The sequence below is a fragment of the Podarcis liolepis genome (assembly GCF_965112155.1).
Source record: "Podarcis liolepis genome assembly, chromosome: 2".
Taxonomy (NCBI): Eukaryota; Metazoa; Chordata; class Lepidosauria; order Squamata; family Lacertidae; genus Podarcis; species Podarcis liolepis.
Genome location: NC_139555.1, coordinates 62,043,497 through 62,067,423, shown reverse-complemented (window position 1 = coordinate 62,067,423; position 23,927 = coordinate 62,043,497). Strand labels below are relative to the sequence as shown.

The following is a 23,927-nucleotide window of genomic DNA, read 5'->3' as shown; positions in this document are numbered from 1 at the left end:
GGTGCACCTTGTGGTCTGGTGCGTCTTATAGAGCGAAAAATATGGTAGAATTCATTGGGAGGTTTTCCCCCAGCTGGCAGACATATTGGTCAATAATTTGAAAGCTTATTCAAATGCCTTAGTCATACTGTTTACCTTATTTAAAATTTTATTTTTAAAACACTAGTTTGACATTTATTCAATTTAATGTATGTTCATCTCCCCTTTTCATTTTTTGTTGTTGTTGTTTTTTTTAAAGTAGGATTGGTTTTTAAACTTGAAAAATTGCTTTGAGGACTAAGGAAAATGACTTCACAATTTTCTGGCCGATCAGCACTTTGTGCATCTTGGTTCTGTAATAAACATGCTGCTGGTTTCTTCTGAGGTTGATCTATAAGAAAAGGCTGTACATCTATATAAAACACAATGAGTGTCCAATGTCTACACACAACAGAGCCATTGCTCAAATTATGGATGCACCCTTAGCTTTGTTATATATTATTCAGTGTGCTTGGTATCCTGCTAGGATATCTTAGTCAGTAGTGCATGAGACTCTTAATCTCAAGGTTGTGGGTTCGAGCCCCATGTTGGGCCAAAGATTCCTGCAGGGGTTGCACTAGATCACCTTTGTGGTTCCTTCCAACTCTACAGTTCTATGATTTTGCTATCTTTGGTTTCATGTACTTCTCTTAAAGTAGTTACTACTTTATTGTCTGTTTTATTAGAAGCAGCTATGCAGGAAGAGAAAGCACCAAGAGATGGGAACCCCAAAGACCAAGGTAATTATTATTTGTAATGGCTGACGTATCCCAACATTTCCTTACTGTGACTCATAAATTATCTCTCCCCAGAACCTCAACCTGGTTCATTTCCTAGTTTTAACATTTCCCTTTAACATAGAATAAAATGCCTTTTTTAGAGCAACAAGTCTTAATAGTCCTCTGAACAGTTTTGTTATGTTTGATGTGTGTTCCAGGCCTCAGCAGAACTTTTACTTATTGCTGCCAGTTTGAAGCAGCATATTATGGCAGAAAGTTTAAAAATAAATAAAATAAGTCTCAAAATCTATGTCAAGGTCACCAAAGTCAATAAAATGCATCTTCGTACAGTTTTGCGTTGGTTATGCTGATTTGGTTTTCCTTTCAGAGGAAAAGGGCACCAGTCCCCAAGATTACAGATACCACCTGCGAATTTGGGCCAAGGAAAAAGATTCCAAGAAAGAAACTATCAAAGATCTTCCTAAAATGAGTCAGGTAGGAATTTATTTTAAGATCTGTCATGCTTTTTAAGATGAATTTCTGAAATAGTATTTGCCTAGATTTAAGATGCTGAATGAGCCAGAAGGGTTGGTGGTTTTATCATTGTACCATATTTTACCAGGCAGTAAAGGAGAGCTCTTCTAAGACTGGCATGGGTGACATCCTCATGAAGGGTTGTGCTCTCTGATTTAGCCAAGCCAGTGATACGTGGCTGATTGCTGGAGGAGGATAAAATGCAAAGAAACAGAGAAGAAGACCATGTCTGCTTTGGCCAAGACAGGGAGCTCCTGGTACCCCATCGCCACTCTCTTTTGCTGAGAGAAATGCCTCTGGGTGGTGCAGCTCAGGGACATTCTAGGGAAAGAAAGCGGGTGGGGTGACTGGGGGCCTGAATTTCATTTTCTGCCTACCCCAAGGAGGAATTGTCTGCTACTGTCATTACACATCTTCATGAGCAGACAGGTGGAAATGGGATTTCCCCAACCCTTAGAAATGTGGAGTTTAGCCAAGTTAACTTGGTAACATTTAAAAGACAGCTAATTTTGGTTCTTTGCATTCAGTTTTCATATATGAAACATTAGTGCACATCTCAAGGGGAAATGCATTACATTTTGGAACATTTTCTGTGTTGTCAGCATGATTGTTAGCTTGAGATGATAAAAAAACGTTTATTTGAATTTGTGACTGGTCAGCTTGTTGTTTTGCAGCATTGTCAGTTTGAATATTTTGCACCTAAACTCTAATCAGTTGTTATAATGTGCATCTGTCTCTTTTCAAGGAGCAATTTATAGAGCTCTGCAAGACACTTTACAATATGTTCAGTGAAGACCCCGTGGAGCAAGAGCTGTACCATGCCATTGCCACCGTTGCCAGCCTTCTCCTGCGCATTGGAGAGGTAGGCAAAAAGTTCTCCCACCAGCCTGCTAAGAAAGGTGATGACTTAAAAGCAAACAACGTTCAGGACCCAGTAAGTGAAGAAGAGTCTCCAACATCTGACCAGAGTCAGAATTCAACTGTGGAGCAGTATTCCCAAGCTACTCCAGAAGAAAAGGCTTCTGGAGACATTCAGGTTGAGAAACAGCAACAGGAAAACCAGATTTTGGTAGATGGAGGTGGTGAGGGTCCAGGATCTCCAATACAGCTGTTTTCAGATGATGAAACTAAAGACGATATGTCCATGTCTTCATACTCCATGGTCAGCACAGGCTCTCTGCAGTGCGAAGATATTGCAGACGATACAGTGCTGGTCGGTTGTGAGGCTGGCAGTTCAGCTGCGCGATATGGCAGTACCATTGACACAGACTGGTCCATTTCCTTTGAACAGATCTTGGCCTCCATGCTTACAGAGACAGTACTGGTAAACTACTTTGAGAAGAAAGTTGACGTTGCACAGAAGATCAAGGAACAAAAGAAAGTGGAGAGGCAGTTCAGTGCATCCAGTGATTATGAACTTACCTCAGTATCAGGCTGAACTCAAGAGAGAGGTGTAAATAATAGAGGCAGGAGAGCTAGAAAACTGGCAGATAGCTGGATACTTGTTTTTTGTTTTTTACCAAGACCTACAACTACCCAACAATTAAAGTCACTTCAGCTGAGTAAGGGACTTATCACAATGACTCTTTGGTATAGATACCTCCCTGGAGGACACCTTGCTTGCTGTGCTTACATTACATTCTCAAAAGCATGAAAGCCATTAGAACCTAATAGCCTCTGTGGCCTAGAATTACTATGGTAAATTATGCATGTGTGCCTCTGCCTATCTTTCTTTAATGAAGCTTGATTTCGGTCACACTATTGCTTTAGGTTCCTTGGTAGTTGCTCACAAGAAATGCAGCCTAGCTTGAATTCCTTCCTCTGTATCTTTGGCTGCCTCCCTGTGACCTTAACGCCATGTATCAAAATGCTGTAGAGACCCCCAGCCTTCCTGAGAGAGCCTTGTTAGGAACCTAGAAGCTACGCAGTAACTAGTCAGGGGTAAAGGATGTTATGCTCTGTTACGCCTGGCATCCTGCCGCTAGAATGTACCAGTGTCTTGGGACAGCTGGTTTCTATCCCAGATGATATACCATCACAGTAGCATGTGGTTTTCAATACTGCCCAAGAAAGATGCATCCTACTATGTTATAGCCCAGTTTTAACTCTTCAGTGCCATGTAATTTTTTTTTTGTTTTTTGTTGTTTTAATTTCCCTGAGGGGAGAAAAAGCAGCACTGAGAATTGCAAAAGCTATGGAGACTGGAGAGGGCAAAGTGAATGCAAAAATCCTGAGAATTGCAAGACACTGATAAGAACGGAATTCTTGGTGCTTTGGGGCATTAGAGTGTTTACTTCATAATTTTTGATGGTACAAGGGCTCAGAAATGTGGGGTTTAAAGAAGTTAATAATAACGTGGAAGATCTAAGCCCCTACACCAGTAAGCTAGTTATCATAAAAGACTTGCATCACTGTACAGGCTGCTTATCTGATCTGTTTCTCACCATGGTGGAAAGTGGATCTATTGCTTTTGTGTGTGTGCTGGGCTCAAGTAATGCAAGTGTGTACACATTTTAGGACTAAGCAGAAAGCAGAGATTAGTCCAGTTTATCTGAACCAACTAACCTACTGGCTACATGCTGGTCCAGAAGTTCCACACCATAGGAATCCTGCTGGTTGTACGCTCCAAACAGTGTCTGTTACCTACTTTATAATGTTGTGTGGTGTTTAGACAACCTTCTTTTCCAGCGGCATAAAGTGTGGTTATGAGATCTGTGCTCTGAGAATCAGTTGTAGGCCTGAGGAAAACTGGAGCTCCATTTTGGGATTGATAACTTCCCTATGGGAAGGCATTCACTCTAAAGAAGCACTATTATATTTGTTTATATTTGTATACCTGCTCATCTCATTGCATAATTATTTTACTTAATCATATGAGCACCATTGAAACAGTGTGAATGCTAGTGTGTGGCTGTTGTTGGACCAGTGATGAATATGGAACATACTGGCAGTTCAGAAAGAGCGAGAGTGACCTTGGAATATACAAGGAACACACCACATGGTGCAATACCCAGTGTTACTACAATTTTGTGGCGTACTCTGTATGTATTCACAACCAGTATTTGTTTTAAGACTGTCTTCTTAGCTATGCACCTGGAGAGCTTTTACTAATTCAGTAATTTATTGTAATTTTTTTAAAAAAACAAATACATGTGATTTTACATTGGTTTTTGTCTGATCAATCATGTATTCAATAAATGAACAGAATCACACATAAGACTTCTTTTTCCTTTATTTCAACTTCAGGACCATTTTTAAAAAATGCCTGTTCTCTTCCACAGTTCCTCATTTTTTCATATGCATTACAATGGCCTTTGGGAAAAATACGTGAAATGAATAGCCATGTGATCGGGGGACACAAGCAATTTTGAAGTTTTCTTGTGTGCGTAGAAATAAAACTTGCAAGCTATTGAAGCAGGGCTTTTTTTCAACTGGAACTCAGTTCCGGCACATCTCAATTGGGTGCCATTGCCATTATAAGAGAATGAGGGAGGTTTTCATGTTGAGTTTTGGCACCTCTTTTTCTAGAAAAATAGCACTGTAATGAAGACCTTGAGTATGTTTAATGGCATTGAATCATCTTGACTGTAGGAATTGCTTGTAACTGGCTACTACACAAGCATCCCTTCACTTGATGACTGCATCATCAATTGATGAGTTTACTGCAGAAATGGGCCACTAGACATAACATTTTGATACCGTCTCAAATGCAAATGGTTTCAGCAGAACCAGCTGATACATGCAGCTACCATTCATCAAATGTACAGAAAAGAACAGATGTATGTAAGCCTATAAAGCAGACATCTTACAAAAATAGTGCCAGCCTCACAAACTGGGATGTAAAGAAATGTCAAATCTTCACTCTGCCCACTAGATGGCATATAAACAAAGTAAAAAGGATGCATGAAATCAGTTGCTCTGATAAACTGGAGGGGAATGGGGAAAACCTGGGACCCTGCTACCTGGGTATAAAGTCTACAGGAAGGATAATTGTCATAAGCCACTCTTAGTCTCCTGACCCACCCCATCTCTCAGCCTCGTCCCTTCCACCCGTAAAATAGGGATAATAATACTCATTTTTGTTCAGTCGATTAGTCGTGTCTGACTCGTCATTACTACTTAATTAATCCTGGATTTCTCGCTGCCTCCTGCACACAGCTGTTTTGCTTTTTATCACCCCTCCAAACGCCGCCGGAGGGTTCAAAGGTAACCAGGAAATCACTCCGCGGCCAAAACAACTCTGCCTCTCGAGGGGAGCCCTTAGTTAATGGAGGAACCTCGTCCCCGCCCATCCCAATTAGATCCTGCACGAGGCCAATGAAAAGCCGTAGGAAATGGGGGGGGGACCTATCTGCGCCATTTCCCGCCAAATGTTTGGGCTTAGCGGGAAGTGCGCTGCTGCTGAGGCGCTTGTCAGTCCCTCTCGCCCCCTGGGAGAGGTGGAAGGTGGGTGTTTTTCTTTCCCATGCGAGTGAAGAAGCTGCGCTGACTGAGAGCAGTGTCCCTGATGGCTCAGCAGTTTCAGGTGCTGAGGTGCTGCTTCTGCAACGTCTTCCAAGTCCAGCAGGTGAGGCCACGCGGGAGCGGGACCTGCCGGCTGGAGCGCGCGGGCTACTTGAACCCGAGCTCTGTCCTCCTCCGGCTCACAGAACAGATGAGTTGTAGAATTGGAAGGGACCCCCAAGAGTCATCTAGTCCCATACAAGACGCTAAAAGTAATTCAAAAGGTGGTCAACGGACACAAGTTGAGGTTTTGCAAGCTGGCTTTGCCTTCAGGGCAAACTTGGGCATTTCCATCACTACAGTCAGTGCTTTTTTTTTCCTTCAAAAAACCCCCACAACAAACACGTTTAGGGGTACTCTCACTTTGACTCAAGAAAATCACCATTTTATAGTTCAAATCGGGAAAAATAAATACAGTAAATGGACAGAAGTACAAAGATTTTCAACATGTTTAGGGGTATGTGTACCCCCGCACCCCCCCAAAAGCATTGACCACAGTTACACAAAGGTTGTTGCTACAGGTCTGAAAGTCTGAAGTGAACCAAAATGTTCCACTTCAGGGCAGGGGGAGGTGTTACCCTTTCTTAGAGACCAGTGGTCTCTAAGTAAATATAAATATAGTACTAAATATAAATATAAATATAGTACTAAAAACCAGCATCTTGTGTTATTGGGGTACTATCAAATCATTGTGCATCATTCACTGGCTGCAGCAAGTGTTCCCAAACTGGTCAACAGGCCACCTGTGGTCCATGAGCTTCATTTAGGTGATCTGTGGTGTCTCTGGATTTGTGTTTGAAGATGAGAAATGGCACATCCATTGCATGTTAGATACTCGCATTGTTTTTTAATTGTATTTATTTTGCTTCTGTATATTGTATTTTATTGTATTATAATTTGAATTATATGGTGATACAGTAACACATGAAATAGGAAATAAAAGAAGCAATAAAAATACAATTAAAAATCATAACAGCATTTAGCACAGCACATTACCAATTGCTGCAACAGGCAGAAACATTAATTGGCCTGCCAATTTTCTACAATTTTCATTTGGTCCACGTGGAAGAAAGCTTGGCAACCACTGGGCTAGAAACTCCTTTCCATGTACTTTGACTTGAACCAGCTGCAGCTATTTATTCTGCCACTGTGCCATTCTGCAGTGCTCCTGCTCCCTGGTCAAAGCATGAGTGGGGCAACTTTTCTTCTGTCAAAGGCCACATTACCTTGGACGGAATCCGCCAGGGGCCACATGTTAGCAGTGGATTAGGCAAAAAGAGACAGTATTATTCTGGATGTGTTTTCCAGAATAAAGATAGTCTTGCTTCAGTTTTAACTGTGGCCAAAATTAAGGAGGAAACAAGCAGGAAGGGACAAATGCTGATTGGATGGAAGAATGGAACAGCTTTGGGAGGGACTTGGGGCTGCATAAAATGTAATGAGTGCAAGGCAGTCAGGTGTGGCTTATAGCAGACTGTAGCCTGCATTGCACATGCCCCAATCTGTAGAATGGTCACTGTTGCATTTCGTCTTTAAAAATTGTGATTCCCTCGGCCATTAAATCTATGGATTATGATTGAATTATGGCCAGGTGTTCTGTGGTTCCATGATTTTGCCACACAAATGTGGTATTTAGTACTTACTGGGTGGAAAAGTAAGCATTCTTCTCGGTGAGAATACAGTAAGTTAGGCAAGCTAAGCAAGTCAATAACAACTAACTTTGCTGACATAATTCAGGCAGGTTGAAGAGTTCAAATGAAGGTGCACAATTCTGATATACTTTTTTTATTACAAAAGAATACTAAGGGGGGAAAGGAACAGAAACCTACAATAAACAATTCTGATATACGTATAAGTACACAGTACACACAGCACTCTGATCATAGACCTGTTCTTGAGCCCCTTAAAATACACACTTGGCTTTTATTGAAAATCGATGAATAGTTACAGAAACATGCACAGTGGTGAATGTTTCACCCATGTAATTGTGTGGGTTACTAATGAATTATATCTGCAATTCTGTCTTAGATCAAAAAGAGCCAAAAATGGAATTGCAAAGTATGTGATGAAAAGCAGTCAGTTCTAAAGGTGAGTACCCACAGTTCCTTTATTTAAGTCCTGCTATCAATGAACTGGCATTTTAGTAGGTGGATTCTTTTTCTTCAGATTCTCAAACTGCAATCCTACACATACTTAACTGGGAACAAGTCTCATTGGATTCAGTGGGGCTTACTGCTGCGTGGACATGAATAGGATTTTGCTGTATTAGTATTAGAAATCTATGTTACCCACATTAATCTCTTTTTTAAAAAATCTCCTTATCTTGCAATAGGAATCTGTTCACATAATCTGGTGTTAAAAATAGGTTAAGCAGTGGAGTGTTTCTATTTTTTCTGGTACCTCCTCAACTAGAAGAGATTTTAATACGTTATCATGTTGATGATAAAAAATGTGATCCAAATATAGTACTATAGGAGAGCTACTATAAAACATGTATTAGAAGAAGGGAGTCGTAGTAATTATTCTGATTATATAAACTATGGAGGTTAACGTACACAAAGAAGAGTATACTGCATTCTTAGCTAAAGTGTGGAGTGATAAGATGTACAGTGCAAGTTTGTTAAAGCAAAAGGTTGTATATATGTCAGATTTACAAACAGGAAGTGCCCATTATTAAGTAATGTCCCTGGGACTAGGGCCTCTCAGATATAGCTATGATGCTATTTCCTTGCCAATATAACGTTAAAGAACTGTGAAAATAAGTGTTAACAAAACTTTTGTTACTTTAGATTTTTGGTCAGGGTTCTGGATCTGATTGCAGGCGCCATGTACAAAAACTCAATTTGCTACAAGGACAGGTAGAGCAGGGACCTACAGAAATGCTTAGGTATGGTATTAACTTATTATTGCTGTTTGGTGTCTGTATACATTTGCATTATAATTTTCATTCTAAATTACATATAATGGGTGGTATCGAGCAAAGTCATACTCGGAGTAGACCCATTGGAATTAGTGGATTTAAGATTACTTAAATCCATTGATTTCAATGGGTATCTTCTGAGTACATCTATCACCCAATGGATTTTAATTAGAAATGTTCAGCAATTCTACAATTGTCAACTGCAGTGCAAAGATTTAATGTGATTAAAATAATGCTTCTGCTCCCACTTAGTTAATTCCAATCTGGACTAGCAAACTTCCAAATTCAGAAAGGTGACACGATGTCCATTAAACTTGGCTTCTGTGGAAATAGGTTCAATAACTGCTTAAAATGCTATGATTACTATGATCAAGGAGTGGAACTGTCGATAACACTTCAATTTAAATCTGAAACAATCCTTTAGACCAGCTGCCTAAACTTATTTGTTGGAGTAATTGAGGTTTTGTTGAGACCAAAGGTACTGATTTGGCTAGCGGGATTTATGCACACCATCTTAACATTTTTCATTGCATGTTGTATCAGATTTCCTTTGTTCCATTATTAACAATTATTAATTACCACAGTTGCATTTTCTAAAGGTGCGGATGTGGGTGAGAGTCAAGTCAATTTTTATTGTATATAGCCAAAGGTCTTTACAACGAATGACAGAAAATAAAAGGAAAACTTTCCTCTAAAATTGTAAAACGTAGCCTGCAGCAATTTACAACATAAAAGAAATTTACAACATTAAATGTTAAAATTGGAGTGCGTTCACATAGCTGTAACTGTGCAAATTTGGTTACCGCTTGTGTAATATATGCAGTCATACCTCGGGTTAAAGACGCTTCGGGTTAAATCTTTTCAGGTTGCATCCTGCAGTGACCCGGAAGTAACGGAACGGGTTACTTCCAGGTTTTGCTGCTCACACATGTGCAGACGCTCCAAATGACATCATGCGCAGAAGCGGTGAATCGGGGCACGCGCAGGCACGGGTTGTGTTCTGTTCAGGTTGCAAATGGGGCTCCAGAACGGATCCCGTTCGCAACCAGAGGTACCACTGTAGATGTTTATCCGCTAGGAGTTCAACTGTCATTTCTGTGCAGATTGACCAGGAAGCCAATTAAGAATTGGAGATATCAATTTTCCTCAGGGCGTTGTATACAAGGGGAAAATCAGCAGATAGTGTGTGATATCGTCTACCTCTATACTTACCTGGCAGGGGAGACACCTTGATCATGTGGGTGAGAGAGAGACCTGATGCTTTGCAGTTTGTGCTCACATTTCAGTACATATGAACTCTAAAACACACACATTTATATAGTGATATAACATTAAGTGCATTGATTATTTTCAGATTTATAGAAGAACCAATAAAGAGAGATGGTGAGAACACAATAGTTAAACTGGAAGAGAATTCGGGCAGGCAGGTAAACCCCTTTGTATTAAATAAAGTGTATCTTCAAAGCCAAAATTGAAGGACAACCAGTCACAAGCCCTTAAAATACAAATCAAGGAAAGGAGATGAGTTTAGCTGACTCCCCCCCCCCGGATACTCTCAAGATTTATTTTTGTGTAAATGTTTATAACAGTAATTTATCCATTTGTTTAGTTAAGTAAGGACCCATTTCTCCATGTGACATTGGGCAACCTTTGTTTTTACTGCATATTAGCAGGATTGTGTAAAGGTCATGGTTCATCAGAACACAGAAAAATGTGTGGAACACAGTTCTTCTAGATTGGGTACAGAATTAAGCTCTCTGAGCATACATGCTTTCATTTTAAATAGTTATGAGGATGGGCTTGAATAAGCACAGGCAGATCCTATTGAAATCTTAGAAGCCTGGGGTACTAATTAGAAACCATCTAGGGTCCTGCATATCTCTTGTCCTTCCCCATGACAAGCAAAACCAGAACAAATGCATCTGAGTTTGCATAATTCACCAAATTCAGCTTTTCTTGGTACTTGAGATGGCTGGACAGTAGTAGCAGCAATGGTATTAATAAAAATAATCATTATCCGGTTTCTTGCTGTGATTAAAACAGATCACGAAAGCAACAGAGCATTTAGTCTGAGATGGATAGTGAGTTAGGACTCTCGATAAGACATTCTGTAATTTTTGTAGGAGGAAAAGGTAAAGTTGGTCAGCCGCTGGACTAAATATCTTGATGGAAGATGTGAAGAGCAAGTGAAGGAAGATGAGGAGGAGATAATGGTGCATACAGAAAAACAGAGCTACTCTTCCAAGAACACACTAAGGTGGATATGTAGTAGTTTCTTATTTTTTGCATAGTAAGTAATGGTGCCTTGTTTAAATATGCCAGAATAGTATAACTGAATCACAAGGTTCATCTAAGAGGTACTTGCTTTTTTCTCTCTGTGATGCTGTGTGAATTCATTGGACCACTTTTAATCTTGTTGCACCTGCTAGGAAGTGTCAGAAGACCAGCTCACACGATTCCCAGGGGTCCAGAAAAAGGAGAGCTTCTGGATTTGCAAAGGATGTCCTACATTTTGAGGTATCGCTCTTTTTCCAAGATAACAAATACTTAATGTTTTATAGTATTACAGGACCCTCTTTTAAATGTCATAAAAGTTTCACTCGTGTTGTATTCCCTGCATTGTTGCTGAAATGGGTAGAACTCAAATCTGCCTAACTACCATGGCTCTTCTCAAAGCAGCCTACCAAATGAGTAGAGCTTACTGAGCACTTTCAGTATAATCAAAGCCTCACTGAAAGCACAAGGTGGTGTTTGTACATATCCTAACCAACTCTTTTACCTGACAAATCAACTTTACAGTATTCGTAGCCAGTGAATTGGCTTTTTACTTATTGTGCAGTGGGCCTGTTATTACAGCCATTCTATGAGGCCCTACTCTATTTTTTCCCCCCACCATGTAAGTAGTGTACATCTGTACAGGATGCAATGTAAACCTTGCTATGGAAGAGCTGGATTGTCAATGAGTATCAACTTAAAAAATGCATGAAAAGCCTGCAGGATCAGCCTGTGGCCTAAGTCCAGCATCCTGTTGTCACAATTAAATATCATCAACAAACTTGGCCACCTCACTGCTCACTCCTAACTTTAGATCCCTTATGAACCAGTTAAAAAGCACAGGTCCCAATACCAATCCTTGAAGGACTCTGCTTTCTGCATCTGTCCATTCAGAGAACTGTCTGTTGATTCCTATTCTCTACTTCCTGCTACTCAGCCAATTATTGATCCACAAAACAGCCTCTCATCGCTTTACCATTAAGCTTACTCAGGAGTCTTTGGTGAGGTACTTTGTCAAAAGTGTTTTAAAAGCCCAAGTACATTATATCAACCAGATCACCTCTATATGCTTGGTGAAACTCTCAAATAACTCTTTATAGGTTTGTAAAACTGGACTTGCCCTTGCAGAAACCAATGCTGGTTCTGCTTCAGCAAGGCTTCTTAGCAAGCTGTGCAGTTGCTTTCTGAATCTGAGGAGAATGTTCTGTCTTAATAACAGAACCACCACCTGTGGTGCATGTTACTTTCCTGCAGATGGGTCGACTACTTACTTACCCACCTTAGAACAGACCAACCCATGCAGTCTAGCCGAGTGTGCAACAGAGCAAAAGAGCTCAGATAGAGTAACTTATTTGCAATCTGGCATTTCCGATTATTTCAGTCTCCTGCTTTTTATCATAGAACAGAAAAGATTCAGCCATAGTAGCTAAAAATACCTGTGGAGATGATACATCTGGAAATGGGGTTCCTGCTGTCAAAGAGCATCTGATGTGCCAGAAGAATAAAGATTCAGAGTCAAGAGCTGCTGGACTTTCAAAGTGGGAGAAATTCCTTTTATCTGGTAAGAGTTGTAATAGTGGCAATGAAACTGCCATGATGCAAGAAAGGCAGGGAACGCCAGTCCAAACGTTTGCTGCAGGGACAAGTGCTGAAAGGCCAGCAACCTTCAGCCCCTGTAATTGGCATCATGCATCCATTCCACTAGCTGGAGTGCAAAAGTTCTCCAACATTGAACATGTTCCCATAGCTGACATACCTGTGGGTAGAGGGAAACACTTTCCTCCTTTGACCAATGTTCATCTTCAAGAAAAACTGCATAATAGACTGCCTGAACAGCAATCTGTCCCTTTTTTAAATACTCTTATTAGTGTCTCAGATTCAAAGAATCTGCATAGAAACCTCTTTTCTACAGGAGATGACTTTGATGATGATATTTAAATGCTCTTTTTTCTTCCCAACACTTTTTTATCATTATTAGTCTATGTGAGATGACTTAGAAGAATAAACTGTAGCCTGACCTAAGTCACAGAGCTATGTTGTATAATAAAGGAGAATGTACTCAAATACTTTGTCAATATCTTTGGCATGTAGGGCTTCTATGATGTTGTTCATCATTTGTGGTGAAAAATGTGGTTTCGGGACAAGACTTTAAAACCAGCAAAGCAGTATTCATTGTATGCTATGTATAGGCAGAAATTTATAAAAAGGCGTTTTTCTGCATTCAAGTATGAAATTGGGGGCTAGCTTTGTTTTCTCTTGCATACAAGGAGGGAATTTTCTTGTATCTGGTTCTGGAGTAGGAGTAGGAATGCTGGCTCAGGTGGTGCTGAAACTTGTATGTGTACTGTAGTTCAGGCATAGGCAAACTCTGGCCCTCCAGATGTTTGGGACTACAATTCCCATCAGCCCTGAACACTGGTCCTGTTAGCTAGGGATGATGGGAATTGTAGTCCCAAACATCTGGAGGGCCAGAGTTTGCCTATGCCTGCTGTAGTTTATCTTGTCTCATAGAACGTGACAGAGTACCATACAATGGTAGGCCTATGTATTAAAAACTTTTTCTGCTTCATCACACCCTAGTACAGAAAGTGCCACAAATGTAATGTGAAATGCAAAACCACCTTTCAGCCAAGTTTCCAAAACCATTTATTTTCGTAAAAGCAAGGCTTGCAGTTGATTCACCACCTGAGGGTAAAAAGAAACAGAAACCAGACCAGCTATCAGAACTTGTGCCTGATAGCATCCATTGTTTTGAGTACTGGCACCTACCAAGTATCTTCTGCAATATGAAGTATTACCACAAATTAGACACACTACTGAATTAAGTGGGGAAAGTTAATGTGAATCTTTATTGATAGTATGAACTTAGAATATGGAAAGACAATCAGAGCCTTGCAGGGGCCAAAAGATATAAAAAGGTAGGCTACTCAGTTGCAGCAGCCTTAACAATTTGCTTTAAGAATTATGAGTTACACAGGTGCTATTTGGAAGTTTTTGCTTGCTTGGCATACTGGATGGTATCCAGAGCTGCCCCAATGTCGTAGTTCTTGGAATGCAGCAGGTGAGTCAGCCAGCCTCCTTCATCAGAAAACCCCATAGACAACATCTGGGACAAGGATTCAATGAGACGGGGGTCTGCTTCTGTAAATAAGTAGAAATAGGATTAGTTGACCCAGCTATCCTACAACCTTGTGTACATCCCGTCTCCAATCTGCAAATCCACAGCTGGCTGTTTTAAGATGGTGAGGGCAATTGACTATGTCTAGGTTGTGTTCTCTAACAACTGGATCCTTACAAGCTTTATCAGGAAAAGTTACCAATAGGAAGACCAACTGAGGCTGACCTTGATTAGGTAACAATCTTTCAAGTTATCTTGGCAACCCAAGTGATGGTTATAAAGCCCTGAACAGCTCAAGACCTGCAGACAGGGCTGCGTTCTTGTCTTTCCGGTATCAGGCAAAGACATTTGCTTGGGAATTTAAGCAGCTCATATAAACTAGTTTTGGGGCTTATGTTTTATTGTTTTGTTGCATGTTGTCATGGAAGCTTATACCGAAATGCAGCTAATGAACTTTCTACACACTTGAGTTCAAGTGACCAATTTGTCTTGTAAATAATACTACTGAAGAGATGGGACTCAAATACAATCCTATGCATGTCTACTCCCGACATAAGCTCACTGAGTTCAGTGGCACTTACTCTTGGGTAAGGAGATGCAGGTTTCAGCAAGTAACATGTAATATTAGTCTGTACCCAAGGTAAACAGGATTTGATTTCCTAACATGCCAGAGCTGTATATAGCCTTCCAGTGTCTTTTTTTTACCTGGTGGAAGGTGAGGATAGAGCGCGGCCTCTCGCAGTCCTGTTGGTCCTGTGTTCGTGGGAGCTTCAGCTGGATTCAGAGAGCTTGGGTTGTCACTCTCTGGCATTTGTAAGGACTGCAGTTCACCAGTTGAAGGGTCTACTTCCTTTGGAGACAAATGGGTCCAGTCCTCATCTGCCCCTGAACTGCTGCTGGATTCAGCTGGTTCCTGGGATTGCACAAAGACAATGTGGAGAGCCAGCTTTAGAATAACACAAAGTACTCCTTAAAAGACCCGTGCCTAATGAAGTTACTTACCAATAGCACATACATGCTGCTCACTGGCTACAACTAACATAATTCCCCAACACTAAAGTTCTCTGCCTCCCTCACCTTAAGGAATATTGCAGATTATACTTTCTCTAGGATTTTCCATGACTGCTAAACAGACATTTGATGCCCAAGAAAACACATCAAATGCAACATTGCTAACCACAACCTTCCATGAAAATTTTAGCCACTTCAGTGTGTATTACAGATCTAGCTTCACATCTAAAACTACCCCCTTCGATACATGCTGATGTTACTAATCTGTGGCTTTAAACATACACCAGAAAAATGGATTTCCACATGTACAATAGTACTTCCTCCTGCCTCTCCAGCACCTCCACACTCAACACTGGGCGACCCTCCAGAACAAGTGTAAGTGAGGAGCTGCAGTGGGAAGTCCTCTTGTGCAAGTGGAAGTCCACATGTGATAATGGATTTCACCCTGTCTTACCAAACATCTCTTGCTCAATTATATACTCTTGATTATTTTCAGGATATCTAGCATGGGTTTTTCCCCCCAGTCCTGAAGCTAGAAATATACAATATGTTGCCTTTTCAGAGCCGAATGTCCACCAGGAAAACCGAACAAAGAATGCCCTGCCAAGTAACCATGCATACTCAGAATTTAGTTGGGCTGACTCCCACCTAAGCGGGGTTAGGATTGCAGCTTTAGTTTTTTTGGAAATAATACATTTTTTCTGTTGTATGTTATTGTACAGAGGCTAGAAGATTACCACTACTCATGACCATCTCTAAATAAATTTAGTACTCTCTTGCATAGGAAAACGAAAGATCGATTTAAGTTCCTAATATAAAAAGCATCAGTGCTGATCTTAGTGACAAGCATACAGTAAACAGTGTGTACATCTTTACCCTACTGACTGCACATTTCGGAAGTGACAGTTTAATCTTCATACTCGTACCTCTGGCAAGAGGTTCTCCTCTTCCATCTGTGTAGCAGGAGAATGTACTGCCATTTCCTGCAGCTGGTCTGTAAGAGTATCTGCATCTGCAGCTGGTTTGCTGTTGGTACTTGCTTCTGGTCCGGTCTGGTCACTGGAACCTCTCTTCTCAGAACTAGGTTCTGTACTAGGTGACACTTTGCTTCTCTGTCCCTCATGTTCCACATCAATATCAACATCAATACCTAGAAAAACAATTTAGAAGTTGGAAGCTGGTGGTAATCTGCAATCACTTTATGTTTCTGTCTACATCTACATCTCTAGGGATTTGAATACAGTCTTCTTGGATGAATTCCCCCTCCCCCTTAGAATGGCAACGGTTTGCTATTCTGAAGGTCAGACAAAAGTAGCTCTCCAATAACCTTGTCCAGGAATTGTGGACAGAAGTTTCATGTTCCCACTGAGCAATCACTGGGAAGAATGTGAAGACTGATAGCTGGTTGATATGAGAGAAGATGGACAATGTGCCAGCTATTCTGTAACATTCACCTACTGCTGACTGACTTGCAGTGCCAACTTTCTCCTCGGACTACATTGCTCTACAACAGCTTAAAGTATTTATAGTCTGCCTTTGCACAGTGCAGTCATACATCTGAAGGACAATCACCTTCAACAAACTCAAAAATCAGAACACAGGTCCAGGAGATGCCCACTTTTGCCTTTATGTTTTTCCTATGCAATGGCAATCAGTATTTGAGAAGACAAACACAAATGAAACACTATTGCTAGGACCACTCCCCCCCCCCAAAAAAAGCTTAACCATAGTATTAGAAGACTTTGACAAAACTATTTGGGAGGAAAGCGTAAGGCAAAATAGCCAACTAAACAGAAGGCCCACATGTCCTGCATAGGTGACAGATACTGTAATGGCACAGTACTGTAACACATATCCTTTTGATAGTGGCAGAAAGCAGCTAGTAAGAGACCCAATTGATCAAACCACAAAAGGCTACTTAAACCATTTGATATTTCTGAAAGCTCACATGCAAGTGTGAAGGCAAATCATAGATGAAAGCAGGCAATAATAGCCAGATGAAAGCAACTGCTTACCAAGTGGACCCAGAAATGCAGCAACACTTTCTCCAACATTCTTCAAAAAAGTGACATTGGGATCTTGAGATTGGCTGCTAGAAGCTGTTTTTAACAAGGGGGAAAAAGTTACTAATAGATCTTGTAAGAGAAAAGTTGATCAGTAAAGTTAAAAGGATTCACAAACTCAGTTCCTTTTAGCTCCTAATTATGATTTATCTCAATGTAGCATTCTTAAAGGAGATCCTGAACACATCTATTCAAAAGTAAGTTCCTGAAAGCAATGACTTTGGGACAGAGTGTGCCTTTTTATTTTGCATTTACAACCACCATTATGGTCACAGAAAGCTAAACGCATACCTTGCTCAGGAGCAGAAGTGGTGCTACCTTGTGCCTGGCCAGGGTTTGGACACTTGCGGGCAGGACAAGGGTGACCACAGCCTTGCATCCATGCAAAAGGTGGAACACCATGTTTCATCTTACGAAGCCAGCGACCTCTGGGAAGCCACTAAAGGGTAAAAGAACACACTGTTAGGGGTAACTGTCGCTTTAGAAAATAGTTGCAATTCATCTTCGGCAAGATGATCTTTACAGCCCCCTCTGGGCAACTGCTTTTTCCTCATGTTACTTACCTCAAATGGATGGAGCAATGGACTCTGAAACATGATCATGTTATGTTCCTTATGGATACCTTTTCCCTCACAAGTACTGCACAGGTCATAGTCAGGACAAACAGTGCATTTGAATCTTGCACCCGCAACTGGGCCATCACAACCATCACAGATCACGTTGGGATGCACCATGTTTGGTGGGCGCTCCTGGCTGCAGGATTGGCGGTGCAGGTGGTCACGCTTCAGCTCCTTTCTCTCTGAAGGAAACAAACACAGGGTGTTGCTGAAATATGCCGAAGATAAATGAGCTGCAGAACTGGACAGTTGTAAAAGGACAGAAATGGAAGCGTGCATACTTTACTCAGCCCTGCACCTCCAACTTTGTTTTGCCCAGAAGTGAACTAAACAATTTCTCATAAAAGCCTTTAGTGTCTGCCACTACCTCTTTCCCACGTGTTTGTGGTGTGGATAAACATGAACATAGAGTCAAATCAGTATTTGTATACAGAGGATGACAATAAATGTAAATGTTACAATTGGCAAAAAGTGACTGAAGCATCGTTTTCAGAAATGTTGACAACCCAGCTCATCAAGGACTTGTTTGTTATGAGTGATCGTAACTTTGTTTTCCTATCAAGTTGCACCACAGACTACTGTAGCCAACTGATTTTTTTAAATATTCAAATATGTTATTCATGGCACAGTTTGTACCAGCAGACAAGATATCCATGAGTTCCAATTACCAGAGATACATATGGCTTATGGTTTTTTTCTATTTCCAAAGGAGAGTAGCCACTGAATCTTTTTCTCAGCATGGCTCTTATTGTAACCCGAGATTATTGTTATTGATATATTTTGCTCACCAGCAGTCTCTGCTATCCAAGTCTGCAAAATGCCTTCTCTATTATATCCTAAGACTTTTTTAAAAAACCAGACTCAGTTTTCCATCAGAGCCACCAATAACTTTTCCTGTTCTAACCTTCTCAATTTTGGGGGTTTCAACATCTGCTCTGCAGGTAGGAATGGGCAGGGAACAATGATAAGCAGAGGGTTATACAATATATACCCATTCTGCATATTTAAGAATGTTCTAAATATGGGTTCTCATAGGTTATGAATATAAATGCTCATTCTTATTTCAGGCCTTTAAAACCACCAATTCCAATATTGGGGAAAGTTAGAGGAGGCAAATTCTAGATCTCTTAGCCTATCACCATTCCTCTCTTAGCATGCTGTTCTGGTGGATACTCACCCTTTCCCATGTGTCTGGCAATGTCTCATTTCTTGCAGAAATCTAGCATGAAACTGCCAACTTCTGTCAAACTGAGCTTTCTTTTAGTGTGTGGCTTGTGCCCCATTGGTACACAACAGCTTTGTTAGGAGGAATTTCAAGCCTCTTGGAGCACAACAAAGAAGTCTGGTCATGTAAACTTTGGATCAGCTATACGCTTCTTGTTACACTTCTTCAACAAATCTCCTTTACTAGAGTTTCTATGGGAAAGGCATAATCTCCTATTGGCCTAGTTTATGGGCTCTACCACCTCAGACTGCTGCTGCATTCCAACTATACATTGGTATTAGTTGAAAAACAAAATTACACATGTCAAAAACAGCTTGGAACAATGGTCATTGGAAGAATAAGGGTAGAATGAGAAATGGGGGAAGTCTACTTCAAGGGATTTAAATGCAGTGGCCAACAAACCCACCCTTGTACTGGCTCTGGGTGAATTTCTGGTTTTCAAGACTGGTTTTGCCAATGCAGTTTAAATTCCCATTAAGTCACTGGGGTTCATAGAGTCTCACCTTACTCTCAAGTGATATTTCCTGTAGCAGCCATTCTCGTGAAACACTAGCTTGTTAAAAGCTGTGTCTTAAGTTGTGTAGTGAAACGCAGTGATGTTTTCCCCTCTTGAACAAATTATAACTACTAGAATACATTACAAGATAGCTGCCAAAAGCAGTTAAGAGAGAATACTAAACTGGCTAAGATTACCTTTAACATAAATGCGAAAAATCCCATCTTTCACACAGGGCAGGGCCAGCTTCAGTTCTTCATCACTGGAAAAAGCAATCATATCTCCATCTTCATCTGAAATAAGAACACAGTTAACTCACTTTGACAGCAGATATTCAGCCTTATCCTGAAATTTCTGAATAGGGCAGCAGAAAACACTGTTGGACTCAGTATGTACTCTGCCTTCCTCTTGTTGGGCTGTATGCAAGTCTGTTGTTAAGAAAGTTGCCTAGCACCATCTGGATGGGTGGTGAAGTATCCTTTGGTTACACATTTATTTCACATAGCAAAGTAGTGCTTTCAGAAGACAGATTTACAGCTTTTATTCAGTTACTTGAATTAAAATCTAAAGGCAAATAAGCTTCATATTGCAGGCTATGTAGTGCAAGCTAGCTCTGATGAAAGAAATGTAACCTTCCACTGAAAAAGCTATGCAGTTCTCAGCTACCAACTGAATTACTGTTCCAGTAGCTGATCTCTAGTAAAGATGCACCGATGCTTTAGGCAGTGATATATACAAAGCTATTAAAAAGAGCAGCCTTCCCAGACCTGGTGGCCTCCAGCTGTTTTTGGACTACAATTCCCATCATGCCAGATCAGGACAGGTTTTATTGGAGGTTTTATTGTTAATGAAAGCAGCAACAGACAATAACCTCCCAGCACCTGATTCTTGAGTTAAGAAAAACCTTCATTTATGTTTCCTTTAATGGGAATCAACATTCCTTTCAAGAGGACCTTAAAAGCAGCATGCACTGTAAGTAGTACAAAAAAATAAGGCATTGCTAATCAGTTCTAACCTTCAGGCAGGACTGAAAACAGCGCACAATATGCATGCAGGTACAAAAGCCATTTGCTACCTTTCCTCATAATTGGGAAGCCCAGGCATTGCCAGGTTGCCTTCTGGAAGTAATAATTAATGGAATGACAGAGCATCTGCGTTGCATGCAGAAATGCTGCTGTAAAGTCTAGGAGACCTGTCTGAAATCCTGGCGAGCCTCTGCCAGTAAGTTTAAGAAATACTGAGCCAGATGGACCAACAGTCTGATAGTTTTCTGCGCTCTTGTGTACTCAGACATCAGCCTCTGAAAACTACAATACACAGTGCAGTTCTCTCTCACACGTTATACTCTTATATACCAATAGTCACGAGTGGTTTAAGAAACACTTCTTTTGAAAAGTGTGCAAGACTTGTAGGACTGGGAGCTCCCTAGAAGAAATTCTGGTTGCTACAGGAATATCCCAGTATGACGCAACTGCCCAAGTGTACAAACATGCTTAAACAAATATTTACAGCTGTGCAGTGTTATGCAATGGCACTTATTTTAAATGAATTTATGAGAAGTATCAGCGAGCTCCATATCCTATCGTGTCATATCTTACTACTAAGGGGATCTCACCACCCTCAGGAAACACATTGACAATTCCCAAACAGAAATTTGGACACCAGTAGCTAGTACCATATTAACGCCTGCAGTGGCAGTCCCCTTTTCGCAGTGGAGACTCTGCTGCTTATGTCACTCCTCTGTCTGCCATACTTTTTACCCAGATTGTTGAAGAGCATATTCAAGATAACTTAGCTTCACGCCATGGGTACCTTGATACATATCAGAGCAAAATTCCACACCACCGCACTATGTGTATGAGTATCAATGATGCAACCACATGGAACCTTCCTATTTGATCAATGTCTATCCTCCCAGGCACTGATTAGTTGGGAAGAACTGGGTCACCCACACGTTTCTGGTTATTTGTATGTATGAGATGACAAGAACTATGTTAATTGCATGGTGGGACTAGAAATGAGCAACTGAAACCAGATTTAGAGTTGGAGCACTTAAAGAGTAGCCACACACTATAGTGTCTTCCCTCTCCCCACCCAACCTCAACAGGTGAATTGAGGTTGTTAACTGCACTGAGGTTTAGTGAGACATAGCTAGTAGCAGTTTTAGTGCTCAGGCCTCAACACTGGAGGAGTAAACTGTGGAAAAGACTGCCTCTGAACTAGTACAGAATGCCTTTTCTTATACATTATCAGAGACAGCTTCCATTAGCAAGTAAGGCTTCTAGACTAGGAAGCGTTGCTTCCTAACAGACCTGAACTCCAAATCTTATTTCGTTTAGAGATTAAGAGCTGGTTTGAGCAAGTATAGCAGAAGGGCGTGACAACTATGATAGGTTAATGACTATGATAGGTTAGCTTTGCCTTTTATGCACACAGGCACTTGACAAAACCTCCAACTGCTTTTCCATTGCACAACGGAGTCTGGAAAACCTTGACCTGTTGATTTCAGCCCGACAGGCAGCAATAACGGCTACACAGAGCCCTGCCTCCCAAATCTAGCATGAAAAGCCTTAGGACTATCAATTCACTAAAGCAGAGGCGCCTTTTAAAGGCAAACACCTTTTTTCCTGGTCTTGTTGCGGTACCTTGAACCACAGCGAAGCTTTTCCCAGACCCGGAGATCAAGTGACTGAAAAAAGTTTCCCAGGCCGGATTTCATGGAATCATAGAATTGGAAGAGAATTATAGAGCTGGGTCATCTAGCCCAACCCCTGCGATGCAGAATTCTCAAATCCATGACAGGTGGCCATCCAACCTCTGCTTAAAAACCTCCATTGAGGGAGACTCTGCCACCTCTCGTGGGAGTCCGTTCCGCGATCGAGCAGCTTACTGTCAGAAACGGACATAACTGTCTGAAGACGTAATGTCTTCCCGACGCTTAGTCGGAATCTCCTTTCTGCGTGCAAGGCTACTGCAGCGATCCTGTCGCACAAATAAATAAAAAACCGGAGTTGGAAGTAAAACACCACGGTGGCCTGTTGTTAATGGTCCCCCGCCCCCACTCACCCTTATAGTACATCTGAAAGGCGCCCGTGGCGGCTGCGGAATTGCGAAGCAGCCCCTGGAAAAGATCGGCGATCTTGTCCCGTATCGGCAGGTAGCGGGCAGGCGAGTCGAGGGCGAAGCGGCGGATCTCGCGAGTCACCTCCTCCTTGCCCAGCAGGTAGGCCTTCACCGTCATCGGAGCCATGGCGGCGGCAGCAGCTGGATCTAGTGGCGCAGCAAGAATTGGTTCACGCAGGAAGGCGGGAGGGAGGTCGGACCTGATCGCGACGACACCGCTCCGCGTGGCAGCCTCCTTTAACTCTGTCCTCGAGCCTGCTTCGCCGCTCGTCCCCGGGCTTCTTATAGGCGCTTTTGCAAAGAGGGCGGGCTTGAGCTGGGAAAGTCCCCACCCAGGGAGACAAGCAGGGGAGGAGCGGCAAGAACAACAACAACAATAGCGGGGGCGTGCGCGACCCTTGCGCTAAAAAGCTGCTTCTAGAATGAAAGGAGGCGGGGGGCAAAAGGGAGCGGGGTTGCAGCTCAGGAAGGAGAACACCAAGGACAGGGGAAGTGCCATTGTCAGTCGTATGATTTTTAAAGCGGGGAGGGGGAAGGCAAGCCAATTATGCTTTGTGCTCCTGGAGGTGGCGTCTCGTTTGCCTCCTCGTGAGCTAGGAGGAGGAGGTTTGATCTCCCCAACGCGGTTTAGCTCTGTTTGCAAACCCCGCGTGTAAGCATTACTCAGCACTTTCTTGCTCCGCGGCCTACACAGAGAGAGGTGGGCGGAGGAAAGCAGGCAACAAGGCGAGCTTGTTTTTTGAAGCGGGAGGTGGCAAAGGCGAGCAAAACAAACACGCGAGAAGTGGCACCTCCTGCTGCTGCCTCGCCCGCTCCGGTTCCTGCGCCCGGTGTGGTTTCGGATTTCTGACTCACTGTGTGCTGGATCTAATACATACGAGGCTGGGCAAGAGGAGGTAGGCCTCGGACAGCTTCCCGTCTCTCGTGCCCAGCCTGGGCTTAAAACGTTTGGCTGAAGTGCGGTAGGAGGTTGCTCAAGGTCGCTAACAAAAAGCCCCCTCAAGAATTGGTTTCTTTACGAAGTGAAAATGACGATGAACCTTATTAAGGGTTATTGATGGCTCTGTCACTGCAACACAAGGAAAGAACTGATCCCTCTTTAGTGTCGCAGTTATGGCTCAGTATGAATGCTTTAAAGCAAAAACACTCTTCTTCAGACACTATCCCGCTGTCCGGATATGCTCCTTACATTTTTGTGCCATGTTAATTTAGGTATGTCTTCCATAACCTCAACCTGCGCATAGTGCCAATTTAAGCAGCAAGAAGGTCCCTGCTGAAGGGAGCCAAGGGATCAACCGAACTACCT

General features: G+C 41.9%; 3 protein-coding genes across 8 annotated transcripts in view; 2 read left to right on the top strand and 1 right to left on the bottom strand.

The window, feature by feature from the left end:
• TBC1D9B (TBC1 domain family member 9B) overlaps positions 1-4,488 on the top strand; it is a 33,754-nt gene extending 29,266 nt beyond the window's left edge. For all 3 annotated transcript variants that reach the window (XM_083487955.1, XM_083487956.1, XM_083487957.1), the window contains 3 exons: positions 705-758; positions 1,126-1,232; positions 2,017-4,488. In XM_083487955.1, the coding sequence (XP_083344081.1) occupies positions 705-758; positions 1,126-1,232; positions 2,017-2,709 (854 nt within the window). In that variant the 3' untranslated portion in view covers positions 2,710-4,488. The remainder of the gene's footprint in view (positions 1-704; positions 759-1,125; positions 1,233-2,016) is intronic.
• Positions 4,489-5,619: 1,131 nt separating this feature from the next.
• On the top strand, positions 5,620-22,558 carry MRNIP (MRN complex interacting protein). Of its 3 annotated transcripts, none has more exons than XM_083488232.1 (8): positions 5,621-5,838; positions 7,803-7,862; positions 8,564-8,661; positions 10,049-10,121; positions 10,818-10,951; positions 11,124-11,211; positions 12,370-12,529; positions 21,935-22,558. In XM_083488232.1, the coding sequence occupies exons 1-8, from the start codon at positions 5,779-5,781 to the stop codon at positions 21,940-21,942; spliced, it is 681 nt and encodes a 226-aa protein (XP_083344358.1). In that variant the 5' UTR covers positions 5,621-5,778; the 3' UTR covers positions 21,943-22,558. The 3 variants fall into 3 exon arrangements, with proteins under 3 accessions (XP_083344356.1, XP_083344358.1, XP_083344357.1); XM_083488231.1 differs by lacking the exon at positions 21,935-22,558 and adding an exon at positions 16,327-18,285; XM_083488230.1 differs by lacking the exon at positions 21,935-22,558 and having other exon boundaries at positions 5,620-5,838; positions 12,370-13,032.
• Positions 13,790-23,307, bottom strand: SQSTM1 (sequestosome 1). Of its 2 annotated transcripts, none has more exons than XM_083488197.1 (8): positions 22,565-23,307; positions 19,696-19,791; positions 17,724-17,959; positions 17,452-17,599; positions 17,113-17,196; positions 16,024-16,247; positions 14,792-14,999; positions 13,790-14,109 (listed from the first exon to the last, which is right to left on the bottom strand). In XM_083488197.1, exons 1-8 carry the CDS (start codon positions 22,746-22,748, stop codon positions 13,949-13,951), a joined length of 1,341 nt encoding a protein of 446 aa, XP_083344323.1. In that variant the 5' UTR covers positions 22,749-23,307; the 3' UTR covers positions 13,790-13,948. The 2 variants fall into 2 exon arrangements, with proteins under 2 accessions (XP_083344323.1, XP_083344322.1); XM_083488196.1 differs by having other exon boundaries at positions 17,446-17,599; positions 22,565-23,015.
• Positions 23,308-23,927: the final 620 nt, after the last annotated feature.

Bases quoted from the DNA above. Each gene is read 5' to 3' on its own strand.
- SQSTM1 (XM_083488196.1), bottom strand. From the start codon at position 22,748: ATGGCTCCGATGACGGTGAAGGCCTACCTGCTGGGCAAGGAGGAGGTG. The intron at 17,600-17,723 runs GTAAGTAACATG...TTTACCCTTTAG, and splicing joins CATTGCTCCATCCATTTGAG to TGGCTTCCCAGAGGTCGCTG. The intron at 17,197-17,445 runs GTTTAGCTTTCT...TGTTAAAAACAG, and splicing joins TGCTCCTGAGCAAGGTATGC to CTTCTAGCAGCCAATCTCAA.
- MRNIP (XM_083488230.1), top strand. From the start codon at position 5,779: ATGGCTCAGCAGTTTCAGGTGCTGAGGTGCTGCTTCTGCAACGTCTTC. The intron at 7,863-8,563 runs GTGAGTACCCAC...TTGTTACTTTAG, and splicing joins AAAAGCAGTCAGTTCTAAAG to ATTTTTGGTCAGGGTTCTGG. The intron at 8,662-10,048 runs GTATGGTATTAA...GATTATTTTCAG, and splicing joins GGACCTACAGAAATGCTTAG to ATTTATAGAAGAACCAATAA.